The sequence below is a fragment of the Fringilla coelebs genome (assembly GCF_963513975.1).
Source record: "Fringilla coelebs genome assembly, chromosome: 1".
NCBI classification, from domain to species: Eukaryota; Metazoa; Chordata; class Aves; order Passeriformes; family Fringillidae; genus Fringilla; species Fringilla coelebs.
The window spans coordinates 118419963-118437837 of NC_140028.1; the positions used below are offsets into that span (position 1 = coordinate 118419963).

Consider the following 17875-nt stretch of genomic DNA (forward strand, 5'->3'; position numbering starts at 1 on the left):
GCTGAGGATGCTAAGAATTGGGTTCAAACCCATGTTTCTACCTGCTCAGCTTGTCTCCAAAGTCCCTTTTCCCTATGCTGCATTGCAGGTGATTTTTTTTTAATGTCACTCTTGCTTGGAATGGATTTTCAACAAATTTTATCTCATTTCAGCTACAGTGGCTATTGTTAGCCTTTTCACTGGAAGACTGCAATGTTCTTCAAGCCTTGAAAGAAAGTCTTCACACTTGTGATTTTGCAGGAAAAAAAAACATTTATAGAGGAAAAAATGTTACTTGCTAGCTGTATCCAGTTAACAAATTGCTTTCCTTTGTCCAATCTTGTGGTGTTCCTGTTTGTGTATGTATATAGTGAAAGGAGAAAGTCACTGACTGGTCCAATTACTGTGTGCATGCTGGCTAATTTAGTACAGAATGTTAAAACTTGTATGTTGGGCAACCAATTAAAGTAAAGATTTAACTTCATCAGGCTAATTGCCATATTGTCATTGAAAGCAATCTGGTTTTCCCTCTGTTGCTCAGGACTAGGCTTGCAGCAAAGCTGACTTGCATTTTTCTCTTCTTACTAATTCGTACAGAGTTGAAATGGTAGAGTTGAAATCACAGTTTGAGATGGGCAGGAAGGTAAGTCCTGGCTCTTGACCTTGTGATGGCCTCGTATGGCCATATCTGGTTGCAGTAACTCAGCACCTGACATTATGCCTGTACAAATTATCAGAATTCAGTCCACAGGTTAAGTTCTGCCCTGTTTGTAGTGCACCTGGCTGCTGCTCCAGAACTGAGTCCTGAAGCGCAGAGCCAGCCTGGATGCCAGAGAGATCTACACATATTGGCTCTTAAGATGCAATTAATAAGGTGTCAGATTTATAGACAAGCTACAGATTTGGAATCTTTTAAAGGAATAGATGCTGAACATTGATAAGTACCTGGTTATTTGCCATCCTTCTGCCTTTCTACTGCGGAACAGTTCCTAGTTATCTCTGTTGTGAGACACATGGCTGATGAATCCTTTAGTGCCAGTGAGTTGCTGGTGGGTGTGGCAATCCAGCTGGTTAGGCTTAGAAATGGCTGTCCTAGCTTCCTTACATTAGGTGCTCTGCTGCAGCATGCTTCCCTTCCTCCACAGTCCTACGGGCAGACCTGCTTCTCATTGTACTTTCTTCTTGTTCAAGTGAGATAGGGCATACACTGAGAATTAAACCAGTAAACACTGTGTCCAGTGAAGATGGATGGTGGGTTTTTTCCATACAGGAGGCTGAAAGAGGATGTCCATGGCTTTAGTAAGTGGAAGTTAACATATGGATCTAAAATCCTACACTGTTTGAGAAAGTGGATGGTAAAGAACCACAGGCTTCTGTATTGAGGAAGTAAAAGCTCCTTAGAAAGCAGAAACACCTCAAGTTGAAACTGTAAGAGTTGTGCATCAGGGAAATAGTCGTTGCCATATTGGCACACTGCATTTTCAGGATTTTTTAAATGAAATTGTTCCATTTGGACTCATTACTTTGCTATTGCCTTGCCATATGACAAATGGCAATTGGACAAGAAAACATGGGGCCTTTTCACTTACAGAAAACAAGGAAGAATATATTTTCTCTTACGGCCTACCTAATATTCTCCCGTTCACAATTAAATCCTCCCATGCTGTCAATCCCAGGACCAACTCTTGTGTCTGAGTATTTTAAAGTGTAGACAATAGGAAAAGAAAATATTCAAGTAGACTCTAAAATTAGCTGCTCTGTATGGTAACCAGAGGAGGGGCTGTGAGTGCAAGAAGCACGCTTGATTTCAGAGAACATTGCAGGGGATGAAGCCCACTGAAAGAGACCTGTGCTTTTTCCAGCTGCCCATAACTGAAGTAAATGGATTTCCCGTGAAATCACATCTCCTGATAGGAGTAGCTGGGTATTTCTACACAATCAGGGGACAGGAGTAAAATGATTGCTCCAGTGAGAGGACAAAAATTAGGATGTACCACTTCTCACAGTTATTTTGCACGACTTGGATCTCTAATCTTTGAGAGCTGGGAGGGAGGCAAGATGAAAGAAGTGAGTGTTCCTGTTAAAAACATGTATCTTATTTGCCTGTTTCTTAAGAAAGAAGAAAGTAACACTTGCAATTATCTCATGGGCATTTATGTCCTTATGTGGAACTGCTTATATGACAGAATGAATAAATTGTTTTGAGCACAGTGGTCCAGGTAGTAATTTTCTAATAGCATGTTGATTTTGCTTTAGTTGTATAGTGCACTTAAAAACCAAAACCAGCTGTGGTACACCAATATGGTTGGGTGCAGTCAGTAGAAATCAGAGCAACTGCGTGGTCTTAATATTTCCAGTGGTCTTGAACAGAGGTATGTCTCAGTGGAAGGACACACTGGGACTTGTGGGATCAGCTGCCTCAGGGGGACAGCCAGTGTGATCCTCTGTATCTCCAGATGCTTCAATGGATCTTGAATGACAAATACATGGAAATATTTCAGAAATGCTAGCAAATAGGCACAGGATTTCTCATTTAATCCCTGAATGATATTGTTTATTTCTAAAATACCCAAACCATAATAAAAATGTAGTAAAGTTTTCTTCTCCTTTACATATCTGCTGGCAGGTGGTCTAGAATTAGTTTTAAAATCCTTAGGAAGGTATTTACTACAGAGCAGTACACAAATTTCAGAATAAATGAGAGCCAACAACATGCCACTTTTAATAATACCATAACAAAGTAGTTTCTAAAACAGTATTCAACTTTTCCAGTTGTTTGAGAAGCAATGTCGATGTAGACCCCTGCTTGTTAGTACATTCATGCATATTTATCAAGTAACTACAGTAAGTAATACTATTGGTCAAAGCATCACCACTTTTTTTTTTCTTTTCACATGATGTACAGCAAGTTATCATAATAGGTAGAAAAAAACTAATGTTGCTTTCTTGGAGTCCTATGGGTGAAGAGCTTCTTACCCCTACACCATCTCACACCATGAATGTGCATGTGTGTGGGAATAGTTACAGCATAACTGAGCTGCTGTAACAACAAAGATAAAAGCAGGGATGTAAAGATGCAGTTGCCTGTCTTTTCCAAATAGTTGTGTTCAAGGGCAACACCACGGGGAAAGATCATCAGTGATCTATAACATTATTACACTTCTAACTGAGGGGAATTGATGGCAATTATTTAAATTAATGCCATAACTGTAATAGTCTGGCTGTTAGCATCAGACTCACCCCGGAACAGCAGTATTCTTTTTCAGGCTGGTGAATCATGGAATCATTTATACTGGAAAACAACTCTTGAGATCATCTAATCCAGCTGTTAACCCAGCACTTCCAAGTCCACCACTAAACCATGTCCCTGTGATGCCTTGTGAAGGCTGACCTAGAACAGAGACTAGACGGAGTCAAAGAATAAAGCAGGTATTATTAGAAGGCCTCAATGGATACACCTTGGGCAGTACAAGAGCCCAGCTAGGGCTACACCCAACATGAACCCAAAATGGTCACAAAATGGATGACCAGTCATGAGGTCTCTCACTTTTATAAGTTCTGGTCCATTAGCATATTGGAGTTGTTTATCCAATTATAGCTTTATAATATAAAGTCCCGTCCTTCTTGTTTTTCTCTCTTCATTCCACTGTTGTTTACGCTCTTGTGCCTGAAATTGGGATCGTGTGTCCTTGGTCCCGAGGACCAAGGGTCCTTTGTCTACCTACTCTATGATAAGAGCTTACTATCTCCTAATATGAAGCTCAGAATTACACACTAAAGTAGTACAGAATCTGAAAGTGTAAAATCTAAAACCTGAGGCATCACCTGAGTGCCGTTATCTACAAGTCTTTGAAATACCTGTAGGTATTAAATGGTGACTTCACCACTTCCCTGAGAAGCCTGTTCCAATGCCTGACCACCTTTCTAGTGAGGATGTTTTTCCTCATATCAAATCTAAACCTCCCCTGACACAGCTTGCGGGCATTTCTTCTTGTCCAGTGCCTTGTTACTTGAGAGAAGTGACTGACCCCCACATTGGTACAGTATCCTTTTGGGTTAAAGAGAGCCATAAGGTCCACTCTGAACCTCCTCAAGCCAGGATGCTGTTGGCCTTCTTGACCACCTGAGCACATACTGGCCCCTGTTCAGCATGCTTAGCGACTCTCAGCCAGCACACCCCGGTCCTGTTGTGTCAGGCAGATTTCCAGCCACTCTGCCCCCAACGGTGCCTTGGGTTGCTGTAACCCAGGTCTAGGAACCCAGAAAAGCTGTAAAAAGGGGAATCAGTGGGTGGTTGGGCTTGAAAGGGATGGCTACAGGTCATCTGGTCCAACACCCCTAGCCAAGCAGGATCACCTGCTGCCAGTTGCCGAGGACAAAGTCCAGATGTCTTTTGAGTATCCTTAAGGAGTGAGATTCTACAAGGTCTGTGGGCAACCTGTTCCAAGGCTCAGTCACCTGCACAGTCAAAAAGTGCTGTCTGATGTTCTGACAGCGCCTCTTGTGTTGCAGCTGCCCATTTCCTCTGGCTCTGTCACTGGACATCATTGAAAAGAGTCTGGGTTGATCTTTATATACATTGGAGAGCCTTGTCTTTTCTAGGCTGATCAGTCCCAGCTCTCTCAGCCTTCCTCATAGGAGAGATGCTCCAGCCCCTTCATCACCTTTGTCACCTTTTGTAGGACTCTCTTCAGCATGGCCATGTCTTCTTTGCACTGGGGAGCCCAGAATTTGGACACAGGCCATGTGGCTACACACCAGGTGTGGCCTCACTAGTGCTGAGCAGAGTGGAAGAATCACTTCCCTCACACTTCCCTGGCACCACTCCTCCCAATGCACAAGAATAAGGGTAATAAATGCTAGAAATAAACATCTTAGGACCAGATTTGAACATCTGTGACCCAAAGACCTTACCCAAGGTCTGAATTTTACAAGCAGTAGTTCAAGTCTTGTCTGCTGCTAGGTTGTTACTTTTCCCAACCAACTCTATTTGAGACAACAACCACTTTGGGGGCTGAGTGTTCCACATGGTGTGTTTTGGGCAATGAACCTTCACTGCTAGCGAATAGTAGTAGCTCTAAAATGTAGGTTTTGGACGCCTCATCCAAAGGCTTTGAATTGCTGGGTAAAGGCGATCTGTCACAGAAAAGGTAAATACCCACTTTGCCAGCAGGCAAAGACAGGACATGTGTCCTTACATACACTCATCACAGCACGTGTATTCACACACACCATTTCTTTTTCTTGCTTACAACAGAGCAACTTTCTTTTCCTCTACTTTGGAAAGGTTCTGTCATCTTTGTCAAGTCCATGACTACCCTACCCAGCTGGGCTTCTTCAGACACTATCCTATAAGGATATGTAATCTTTAGGAGGTAGGCTCATTAGCAGCCACATCCTTGGCATCTCCTCTTCATGCTTCAGGAGAAAAGGGTTGTGGGCCCATCTCTTCATGAAAGTGACATCCTGCTGCAACCTGAGGCCAGGCAGAATGGAAGAAGTGAAGAAACATAAAAACAGACTAAAGATAGCATATTAGTTTGACAGTTCATTGAAAAAATGTCGAAATAATAACTGGAGAATTATGATGGAAGGGGAAAAAAGAACTACAGGCACGTAGCACAAAACATTCTGAGGTGACATTGTCAGCTCAATAAGAATGAGAATTGTTTCAACACAACAAAGAATTTAAATTTTATGCTGCTTTGCTTAAAAAATATTCACCTATATACAGTAATTTAAAAGTCTGTACTAACATTCCTGCAGTATGTAGGCCAGTTCAAAGGGTATAGTTTATATTGTTTTACAGTTTATAGAAATGTTAATATTGCAGTACTTGTGACTCAAGTACAATCTATCACTGCAACAGGGTCCCCTTCTGTCTTGTATATTATCTTGATCTTCTTTTTTAATACTAGTCCAGAGAACATCAGAAGACTCTTCTCATCTCACTTGTGTTCTTAATGGAGGATTTTTAGAGGGATCTGTAAATAGATAGGACAGATTTTAAATAGGTATTTTTGGATGCAGTTATATAGCAGGGATGCTGCATTTATCTGCTACCCCTGGTATATACATACATATGTTTACATCCATACACACACATATTGCTTGTGCTCTGCAGCCCTTCCGTAAAAAGTCAGAATATACAGCAGACAATTTAGCCTGACTGAGGCTGCTATGAAAAGTCATGCTAAGTACCTTAGCATGGAAACAAAACAAAAGGTTAATTAAAAGTTGGAGATCTAACAATACAGAAAACTGGATTTTATAAAAAAGCAGAATATGGGCATGAGATCTTTTGGCACTTTTAAACTACCCATTTTCAAAACTGGATAGCTGAACTGTTCTTACAACAGTGACCTGATTCTAAGTTAGTAAGTTAAGAAAGGAGGAAAAAAAAATAAAGCAAGGTTCAGGCATTTATCACTTCCTGACAAAGTTCAGGTACTAAGTCTCTTTGTTATTCAGGTGTGTAAAACACCATGCATAGGATTTAAAACAAAAAACATAATGGAAGACATGGATCAAGTCATCTTTCTCTGTGATTTCACGAGTTAATGAACAAAAAAATCAAACTCAGTAGCTGCCCAAGTCTGTTTTTCCAACATGACTGTTTTTAACATCACTTTGCTTTGCAAATTTAGCCATCTAAAAACACATATGGTATGTCCAGCCACATCATTTGTTTTTAGCCAAGACTCTAAAGTAACTATGTGCTTTTCATTGTATCTTTGGTCCCTGTTGCCACTGTGACAAATCCCATTCCTCTCTGTGCCCATGCTAGCAGTCCAGTTATGCTAATGCTAGTTCAGTTCTTTATTTTGCATCCCTATTTTTAAACCTTTTGATAATGATCAGATCTTTCCATGTTTACACACCTACCTCTGGGTATCTTGCTGGGATATGTTTTCTGAAATGGTTTGAATTCATCAGGTGGAGGGAAATCTTCCACAGAATGGAAAGTAAATTTTGATTCAAAGTCATCTGTGAAGTTTCAGGGAAATAAACATTAGCTGATGCTGGAGAGAAACTTAAAACAACAACAACAACCAAAAATACCCAAAAAACCCCCAAAACCCAACAATGTTGCCACAAGTAATTTCTATTAAAAATGCTGACTTATTTTCTCCTGAAACTGAGAGTGGCTCATTCTATAGAAAACATCTTGATGAGTACTTCTGTGAGCCATCCAAGTTTTTTGCCTTAATTGCAATTACTGCCTGCTATTAAAACTGAAGTTAAGCTTCTGGCTACTGTTCCAGTTTTCCGCATTGATGGTATTGTGGTAATACAGGTATTCATTGGTAGTTTAAGACATGTAGCTGTAAACAAGAATGAATGGCCAATTCATCAGACCACAAAAATAATTCTTACTGGTCTTTGCCCTATAGGAGTGAAACCTCTAAATGTCCATGATCTGGTTTGAAGAATGGTAATATAAGCACACTATGGGAACTTTTTATATTTTTAAGTAACTTTGCAGGGAGCACATGCTTTTCTTTTCTACTGACTGAATTCAAATCCTTTTTGAAAAAGCCTAATTTTCTATAATTGTATAAGGTTGTACAAAAATGTCTCTATTATGCTACCCTGTTATTGCTAGGACAAAGTCTTGAGTTAGTTTTTGAGATCTGAGACACACACAGGCTTTTGTTCTAAAATTATTAACTACAGAAGAGATATTTTATTTAATGATATTACCAATGATGTGCATATTTCCATTTTTAAGCGGTGTGTAGGGGTCATGAGCTGTAGCCCAGGCTGAGATTCCAGACTTGCTTGTAAGTTCAGTTGTTGGGGATCTTGCAGGTGGCTGTGGAGGTGTGACCAGCTTCCCAGCACCAGTTCCTTTTAAAAAAAACAGGAGACCAGCATATAAACATCATCATGACTTAACCCAACAGTAAACTACACAAAAAAGTGGAGGGGGTGTAGAAAGTATGCAGTATTTGGGGCAAACATACCCAAGCCTGACCACAGATTTGTAGCATTAAGTATTAAATTCAAGTCGCTACTGGAATTGGCTGGGGCTTTCCATTTCCAGTTCTAAGGAAAGTGTGACATTCTGAAGTGTAGTTTTGTCCCAGTCTGGAAGGGAATATTATCCTTCCACTTTCACAGGAACAAGCAGTCTCTTTAAGCAAAGGAAATCAACAAAACAACCACACTAGGTGGTATGTCTAAAAGAAAATTTCCTGACGCTTTGGCAGCTATGGAATGGAATTATCATTAGTCTTGTGCATTTCACTGAGGAGTTGCAAGGGCCATCAAAATTTACATCTGGAAGACCACAGGAATTGTGTGAGTGGGAGGGACCCCAAGGCCTCCAAGTTAGCAGCCTCTCAAAACTGCTTATTCTCCTACATTACAAGGGACAGGCAGGGTAATTTTATGGAAAACATACAAACTGAACTACCATGAGAAATGGGCATCTCGACATAGTTCATCAGAGAGTTCTGAGCAGCATTAAGCAGCACCACAAGGCACCCAATCTGCTGTACTTACACGGCCTTTCCCCTGGCTCTCAAAGGGAACCTGTAATCTTTCTCCTGATGTGTAGCTGCTAAAATACAGGGTACAGAACATTCTCTTTCAGATGTTCCCTGTTAAGTAGCTGTCTCCATTTCTCAAACCCACACAGATCTGGGCTCATGTTCATCTTTTTTATTATTTTCATTACATTAGAGGAGTCTAACATAATTTCCCTCTATCATCTACTCAAGGAAATACTGGATAATACCCCACTTCCCAAGTAGTTGGAGAAACCTTTGGCCCAACTACCTTGATTGCAGGAGGCACTGGCTGCTCCCCTTTGTTAAACAGCAGAGGGCTGCAGCCAGATTTGCTTTTGTTCACCTATGGCTGGTAGCTGCCCCATCTCTGTTTCATCATGTTCTCTAGTGTTTCCCAGCTGTTGCCAATATTGCTCCTGCATGGGTAGAGCTGTAGAGGATGTCCTAGGCAGGCTGGCACATGAGCAGCTGCTGACCTGGCAGACACTGTGGTGTGTAGTCTGCTCCCCCACCTGAGCCTGTCAGGTACCACCCACTGCACTGCTGGAGACACATCAATGCCAACACAAAAGCAAGAAGCAGCCCAGTGGTCCTAAGACTTCATCTCCACTGATCAACATGTCACTTCCAAGAGTGGCAGCTTAAACGATAAGGCATGTGTGCCCAATGCTAAGAACTGCCTGGCATCTCAAGAAGCCAGACGTTTTGGGTGTTCATCACAAGCCGTGCAACCAACAGGTATTCCTCCCGTGTGTGCTCTTCCTCCTTGCCCCCCCCCCCCCATGCTCTCCAGTCAGTGTAATAGAATGGTTTGGGTTGGAAGGCAGCCTTGAAGAACTAAGACACCTTCAAGGTCCTGTTCCAACCCAAATCATTCTGTGATTTTCCCCGCTAGCCGAAGGGAAGGAAAAGCCTTCTTCCTTCCGAGGAGCCTCTCTCACCTGCGCCTCGGCCGGGTCTCTTCTTCCTGGTCTCCACCACGGCTGCGGGCTGAGGGGGGCCGGGGGTGGGCGGCAGCGGCAGCGACTGGATGTTGCTTGGCTTATGGAACTGTGACAGCAAGTGGGGAGACTTGGGGGGCAGCGGAGGGGGCACGTCGGCACCGCTGAAGGCCGGGGAGGGAGGAAAGGAGACCCTGTTCGCAGGCGGGGGGTGGGCGTGTGGCGGCGGAGGAGGCGGGGGTGGCGGCGTGGGAAGGGGACAGTCCCTTCCCTCGGCCGTCGCGGCGGCCGTCGCAGAGGCCTCGGCGGCCCTGGCCGGCAGTCCGCAGGGCGGCACGGGGGGCAGCGGGGGAGGAGGAGGAGGAGGAGGGGGCGGCGGGGGCGGGTGCGAAGCGCCTGCTTGAGGCTTGGTGGGTTTGTCGGCCTGAGGGGGAGGCAGCGGGGGCGGGGGAGCAGCGCCGGGGGTCACCCCCTTGGCAGGGCGATCGGCCGGAGGGGGCACAGGGGGAGGAGGAGGGAAGGTGAGGGAAGGCTTGCTGGAAGCGGGGGGCGGAGGAGGGGGGGCGGGCAGGCTGGGCCGCCCGGGACCCGCTCCCGCTGCGCCTCGGGAGGTGCCGGGAGGCTCCGGTGGGACAGCTGTCCTTGGAACCTCGGCCGGCTGCGAGGGGGTGCTGTTGGCCTTGGCAGCGCCGCTGCTCGGCGGTGCGGAGGGTCTGGGGGATGCTGCTCGGCCTCCGGAGAGCGGCCCAGGCCTCCCTGCTGGAAAACAGGTATCACATGTTACACACCCGGATTGCGTTGCCGCTCCTCAGACCGAACAGCGATAAAGGCAAGCTCTTCATCTTCCCCTCCCGAGTGGATACCTGGAGGGATCAAACTCATTCACCCCTGTTGCCCACGCTGTAATGGGGCTTAGGAGGTGATGCATTCCAGTGGGCACCAGGGATTCTGCTTAGTTATATGACGACCTGCTGGGAGACCTTGCTCCCCTCCATGCTCCTCAGCTTCTGCAGAATGAAACAGTTTAAGGAGAAGGAACTTTTCTGCAGAGTCTGGGGCCCTTCACACCAGCCTCATCTTGCCTGGTACAGCCGGCTGGGCATTGAGACTCCCGGTGAAAAGTACACGAGCAGTTTGACACACATCAACTGGCATCCTTCAAGTTAAGTACTTGCTTAGGATCAAAAAATTCACACAAATGTTACAGAAACCTCAGCTCCACAGATAAAAGCCAAGTTTTTAAAAGGAATGCCTCAAAGGCTTTCCAGAAGGCACAGGTTCTGGTATTTCCTTTTTAACAGCAAATGCCTGAAGACTCTTGAACTTAAAAAGTGTCTTTTCCTGAGTAAATGTCAAGGATTTATCACAAAGCAAGATGTCAAAAAAGGCATCTCATTTGACACTCACATAGTCTGATAGGCATGGCCATAGTTTTAAGAACAACTCAAAGTAGTTACTGCCACTGAAGCTATGTCAAAAGCCCCACCACACACAGTGCTATACATCTTTGGCTTGCCTTTTGGAAGCAAAAAACGTTCAGGTAGAGCCAAGTTCTATCTTTCCGTACAAAAATCTACTTTGCTCTGTGCTTCCTGGGCAGGCACCAGCTGCTCAGCAGTGCCAGAGGTCATTACTGTGACTATAAAAGTAATTTCTCATTGACACTGGCACTTTCTGAGGTGAATACAGCAGTGGGGCTCCCCATGTGTCTTCTTCCTGTCATTGTGAAGCAACAATACCCTTATTTTTCAGATCAGTAAATTACCTTGTTGGATCAAAGCTATACTCTATAAAATCCAGAGGGCAAAAATCTTAAATATCAATCTTTAAAGTCATACACAAGAGTGTAATACCATAGAAATATACACTAGTGGAGGGAAGGAAATATGACTTTGCCATTTTTTCTGAAACTGATAAGCTCAGATTTCAATACTGTATTCAAGACACAATTAAAAGCTTTCATTAAAATAATGTAAAAACCTCAGCTACAGAGATCTATTTAATCTCTTTCTTACCAAGTGTGGAGATAGCTTTTTATTTATGTTTTAAGAACTAAGGCACCTGAGATCTAGAAAGGTGACTTCAATCACATTATTAATTGAGCCCTCCATGGTCACATGTTGAACTAAGCATTCAGAAGAAAACCGCAATAAAAATCAATCAGTAAAGCTAATCCCAAATTACTTTTCATCCCAAATTTCTGCCCACCGGCTCTGCTTTCATACAAATTAAGCCCTTACCTGTCATGTCCCTCTGGCCTGCTGGTCTGAGAACAGGAAAGCCACCAGCAAATAAACCTCCCAGAGGCTGCTGAGCGCCACCTTTAGTAACAGCTGCGTTCCCTCCATCTCTGTTAGCTCCTTTGGGTTCTGTTAAAAAGAACAAAAAATGCAGGGTATATCAGAAAATCATTTCATCCTTGCCCTGAGACTGCTAAGGCTTGGTGGCAACAAAAGCCAAGGCTAAACTTTTCCCTGTACTGTTACACATGAACTGCCATCTCTCTCTGACCTGTACCTTGGAGCACAGCACCCTCTGGTGCTCTTCAACCTCATGCAAATCGTGACACCAAGAAGTAGCTGTGTTAGGCCTAATACTGAATTTGTGTTTCCGGAAATTTTCAGTGGCATTTTTGTTTTAATCTAATAAAGAACAATTCTTCAGCTAGAGCTAACAATTCCCACCTAATTATTTTATTGAAATGCTGTCAAGGATTTCATCATTCATTATTCATTTTGGAACAATGAATGCCTGTTAAGGTGGTAACCAGTTGGAGACTTACCATGAAGTGTTAACAGCCATTGAACTCAGAGCAGAATGCACATTTAGAAAGTGTCCCCTCTCTGCATCCTAAAGCCATAGGATGATGCAGACCTTTGCTGACCTTCAAACCTGCCCCTCAATTCGAAACTGTCCATCTGAACCTCCACCCACACCCGAGGCTTCAGCAAAGCTCCCCCGGGGCCTTGCTGAGGAGCACATGCTCACTTTCAATCTGTGGCGCACTGCGGTCGTTGATTTGGGTCACTTTCCTTAGGCGAGTTCCCTGCTGGATATCAGCCAAGAGCGCGTTTCGTGCTTTCTGCTCTTCCTTTCGCAATTTTGGTATCTCTGAGCTTGTCTGTTGACAAGAAGAGCATTAGATGGGCGGTACAGACAAAAATGCATGTTTAGAAAGGACACACAGGCAAACATAGGATAGAATATTTGAAATAAGCCCTCCCTGGCAGGTGTCACTCCCAAGCTTTTGAGTCCAATCAACAGAAGCATTTGGTTGTGCAGGAGGGTAGGAAAGCTGAAAGTTTAAATATAACACAAAACTAATACTAGTTAGGCTAATACTGTTGAAAGCAAATTAGGAGGCATGCTTAAATGAAATGTGACCTCATTTGGCCATTTATGGCCTCTGTCCCACAACTCCAGCTCCAACTGCCTCTGTCAGCTCCTATCATGCTATTTACAATGCTTTACATCAAAATTTTTATATCTCAAATTATAATAAATTGCTGGTTTACCCACTTTTCTTACGAAAAGAGATAGATAAATGCATGCTGCACTTATATTTGAATGTGATCATTAACTTATTTAGACTGTCACTCTGTACTGGAGATTAACACCAATTTAAGCAGAATGCCTTTAGAATAATACAGTTTTGTTTTAGTAACATTTCTATCCTGGCCAAGCTTGGTTAAAGTCAAGTTGCAGTTTAAAGTTCTTTAATAAAACAAACAAAATTTATTCTTTATTCTTACTTCTTCAAGTTTATCACCATATATATTAAAAAAGCATATATTTAAAAAAATTTGATGTTTCACTTTTTAAAAGCAGATGGCAAAGCTGTCTGTTATTCCTAAACCTATTGTGATTAACAGAGCAGTCTAACAGAGGAAATCTTCAAATCAGAGGAGCAATGTTCTGCTTGCTTCCAAAATTCTCAGAGGTTAGATAACTCCCTAAAGAGAACGAGTACCAGAAATGTTTCCATAGCCCTTAATTTTAGCATCATAGTTGTAATAAAGCTTAACAATACCGTCACACTTGAAAAAACCCCCAAAGCCAACCCAGCTTGGTAATGGCATTCTGAAAGCAAAACAGAAACTTGAAAACACTTAACCAGCTGCTGAATTAATAATGTGTCTAACTCGCTAATCCCAAGTGAAGAATTCTAACAGTACGATATTATTCGTAGTTATTTTTGTACTTGCTAAAAAAATCCAAACACAGCCAGCGGGATTTGCTCCGTTCCGCTAGATGGAGCTCCAGACCGCCGCTAACGCTGCCGCATTCCGGAGCCCTGATGTAAAAACTCGGAATTACAACCTGGCTGATATGTAACCACGTGTTATTTTAAAATGTTAGGAAAACCCCCACTCTGTTACGTTTTCCTCGTTCGAAACAGCGCTGCCTGCTCTCGTACTTGCAGAGCAGGGAGTCCCACTGTCCATTACGAGGCCGGAAGAGCTGTCCATGTCAGGGGTGTTAGACCATGTAGCAGCCACAAAGCATTTCCACTCCCCTTCTCTGGAAGCTGACAATACTTACTGTGAAAAATGGAAATACCATAACTGGAACAAGGGCGATTCCCTTCCTCACAAAAGCTCTTTACCAATATCTTCAACTTCTTGTGTCTCTACTCCCACTAATGACTTTGCTGTAGCAGGACAAGCAGGATCTAGAGGGATCTGATCAAGAGCTATGTTTAAAATTAGACCTAGCAGCTGTCTTTCATTTCTGGGTTCAAGTGTCCATATATTATGCCAGCTGTCCACCTCCAGATCTGCCTTCTCTGGGCAGGCAGGCTATTAGCATATAAAGTCTTGATACCCAGACAGCTATTAGGCAAAAATAACCAACTTGTGGCGACTTGCGGCAAGTGATAACTTGATATCAATGTAACACAAGCAAGACAAAAATTTGTGGCATAAAAAACCAGAAATATTGTTCTGCCATTCCACAATGCAGTAACAAGCTGCCTCTCTCTTACAGCAGATTCCCTTACTCCAAGCATAACTCCGTCCCGTGCCCCAGGTGTTTCTTCTTCCTCTTCATGTACGCAAGAGATTCAATCTTCTGTGCCCAGCCTGGTGGACTCGGACAATTGATTAGCTGCTGAGGAGCTTGATATGGATTCTCTTTTTCCATTACAAAGTCAAGATGGTCTGGGGTATAGTGTTGCCTGGTTGCACAGCGGTCAGAGCTCCTTTGGATTTCTTGTTTGCTCCCTGCACTCCCAAGGCCAGTAATAATCCTTGCCAAGGATCGTTTCACCAGGTAAGTGTCTCACCATCTACTAGTGTCCAGCATTTGAAAATTCCTGGATTTACCATATTGTTTTTTGAGACAACCTTCCTTTCTTTGATGAAGAAATAAATCTTGGATTCATACTCGTGCTGTGCTAGCAATCCATAGCACAAGCTCAGATAACAAACATGTAAGTTCTGCATCAAGAGAAAAACAAAGAGGAACTCTTATGGCTGTCAAATCTTCAGCCCTGATCACATGCAACAGAAGTGTTTCAGCAGGAAGACAAATACATTTTAAGTCACAGAGGGAAAACAGCTGCAAGACAAAAGATGTAATTCTTAGGCTTCTTTCTACCCCACCATCTGCAGGGCAGCCTCACTTATTTACAAAAAGAGAAACATCTCAGTATTTCAATGAAAATCAGAAGAGAAGTGGAGAAGAATGTGAAGATCATTTGTTTTATCAGATTCCAGAGCTGTCTCAGGTAACACAGAGTGAAATTAAATTCCATACTTTATTTACAGGAATTGGTAAGGGAACCGTGGGTTCTCATTACCTTAGCAACCACTAGGTTATTCTGCTACTATTTCAGACACAAGGAACGTCATGTTCAGTACATACTTTGAAACAGAATGAAACAAACCATGCATGTAAATAGCCTGAACATAAGAATTACTTCCTTTTCATCTCACCCAACTCCACCATGTTTTGTCTTCAGTGTCCTAAATTACACACTCAGCTATGATATGCAGTAAAGTATGGGACTAATGTTTAGGCTATCTGTCAAGTCTTCAAAATACCTGTAAATAGGAAAATATTTTAAAATCGTACTTTTTAGAGTGATGTTTCAGACTGTAAATCATCAATGTTGGAAATAAACATTTCAGAATTTGAAGCTGGTAACTTGGACTAGTGGAAATATGAATGGGGACAGCATGAATATAGAGAGACCTTAATCACTGCAGCTTGAGGCCATTTGAAAAGAACAACAAACCAAAACATGTTTCCCCACTGCTGACTTGGAGGGGGGAAAGGAGAAAGAAAATGCACAATATAAAAACATAAAATGTAAAACTGAAAGTGGCTGGATTACAAATAATGGTCATATCTCTGAAACTAAAGCCTGCATTCCAAGTCCCACAAGCCTGGACCTGGAAGGGGGCTCCAGCAGCAAGCCTGAATTAGCAAGTATGGCAAGGAGGGATAGCACACTTCTCCAATATTTCTCAACCTTTCAGAAAAAAACAGTGTGAGCAAAAATGGAATCACAAGGTCAGTTCTAGCCTCCAGATTTTTAAAATTACATTGTGTAAACCTGGAGATGCAAAAGAAAGAGCCAAAGCAGTGTTCAAAACACTGGGGGCAACAGCTCAGGTTTCAGCAACTCTGTTTTGACTGTCAGCCCTGAAATCTGAGGGGTGGTCTGCTTGGACACAACAACCTGTACTGGGAATGGTGGTGAGGACTCAGGCACCAGAGACAGGCATTTGGTGAATTATTGTGAGATGCAAACAGACAAGCTGCAGACAGCAGCAGATTATCAATCTCTTGATAATACTTCAGATCAAGGCTGGGTCCTCTCTGGCAGAAGTGCTTTTTGTGAAGCACAAGTCACCAGGTCCTGTGCAGAACTACTTGGTGATGTGCAGTACCCTGTGGTGGAGTGGCACAGCCAGTGGTTTGTAACAGCTTCTTCCAGTTAGGAGTTCTGTGACAGTGGATTGCTTAGTTTAGAAGAACAACTCTCTATTTTTACACTTTCTATACATGGACCACTCCAGGTTTGACCCTGCATAATCACAACCTTAACATCCTAAATTGAGCTGTATCAGACAAATTAAGAACTGAGAGACTTTTTCTAGGGAAAACTGACTGAAATGCATGGCAATGAGCTCCATTTCTGGGTACACTCTGCTGTGATATTTGCATCACCTTCAGGATGTCACTTTACATCCTGCAAGACAGATGGGAGCATCAACCTACCCTCTGGCTCCTACAATACTTAAAATATTTAAGAGACATATGTGCTCAGATACTAAAGTGATGTAAATGTAGAAGACACCAGCCATTTGAAAAAGTTTATATTAATACTAATTATAATCTTCAGATTTCAAAGAGTACCCCTGCACACAGAAAAGGGGAAATCCACTGGAGTCTGGACAGGTAGTTCAGCCACGGTTCATACATACTGTCCCATAAATGGCTTGTATTTACTCTGATTTTAAATATGCTCTTGAATGCATTTGTAAAATACTTCAGGTAATACAGATCTACATAAACAGGACAGCTGCAGGAAAAATGTACCTCTAGCCTTCTGGACAACCCAATAGTCAGGCATTCATGGGCCTTTCTTTCAGAGTAAACCCATCAGGTGATGTGAAAAGATGATCCACTATTAAAACTCTAAATTAGATAGGAGCCATAAGTAAAATAAAATAAAGCATTATTCCATCCAAAGGCACTACATACTTAATAGTACCGGGTATCTGCACTTCTAATGTGCAGTGAATTGTATCATCATAGTAGATTCCTTCTCCTGGTAATAGTTTACAGGAAACACTGGGAAGACACCTGTGTATAAAATTATTTATTTATCTGAACAAGATAAAAAACTAAAAAAAAGTCAAAACATATTTAGCTTTTCCCTAATTAATTTGTGAGACATATAACGATAACATTAAAGACCAATCAATACATTTGACATCAGAATTTTATTATGGGCAGAAGGAAAGCTCTCTCTTTTGCTGACAATAAACATTATTTCTATGAATCTGGTGGCAATTAACCTTCTTCTCTGCCATAACCAGTTTTTCTTCCTGTAGACAAAATCCCCCAGATTCAATGCAGAGATCAAGCACAGGTACTGGCAGAAGGCATAAGCATCATATATTTTAGTGGAGAAAGAGATTTCTTATTGCTTGCTTTCTTATTTTTCTCTGCCATGCTCAGCCAAACCTGTACAGATCCAGGCTGAGGCAAGTGATTTTTACCACTGCAGCATGAAACACCTTAGGTTTGGATTTTAAGGAAGGGAAAGATAGTGCAGCAAGATAAAGACTATGCAGAAAGCTCTAGGATAAAGGATATTTGATCACAGGGACAAATATTTATGGGGAAAAAAAAAATTGTTCCTGAGCCAGTCCTGGCCTTCTCTGGTATCCAATCTGTCATGATTCAGAGACACAACTTTAAGTA

At 42.6% G+C, this 17875-nt stretch overlaps 1 protein-coding gene across 1 annotated transcript in view; it reads right to left on the bottom strand.

Annotated features, from left to right (window-relative positions):
- Nucleotides 1–2629: 2629 nt before the first annotated feature.
- The window catches only part of WIPF3 (WAS/WASL interacting protein family member 3), a 36504-nt gene continuing 21258 nt past the window's right edge, over nt 2630–17875 (bottom strand). The window contains exons 3-8 of the mRNA XM_084210055.1: nt 12425–12557; nt 11677–11805; nt 9437–10195; nt 7684–7830; nt 6865–6966; nt 2630–5963 (exon numbers count right to left, since the gene is read on the bottom strand). Of these exons, the coding sequence (XP_084066181.1) occupies nt 5923–5963; nt 6865–6966; nt 7684–7830; nt 9437–10195; nt 11677–11805; nt 12425–12557 (1311 nt within the window). The 3' untranslated portion in view covers nt 2630–5922. The remainder of the gene's footprint in view (nt 5964–6864; nt 6967–7683; nt 7831–9436; nt 10196–11676; nt 11806–12424; nt 12558–17875) is intronic.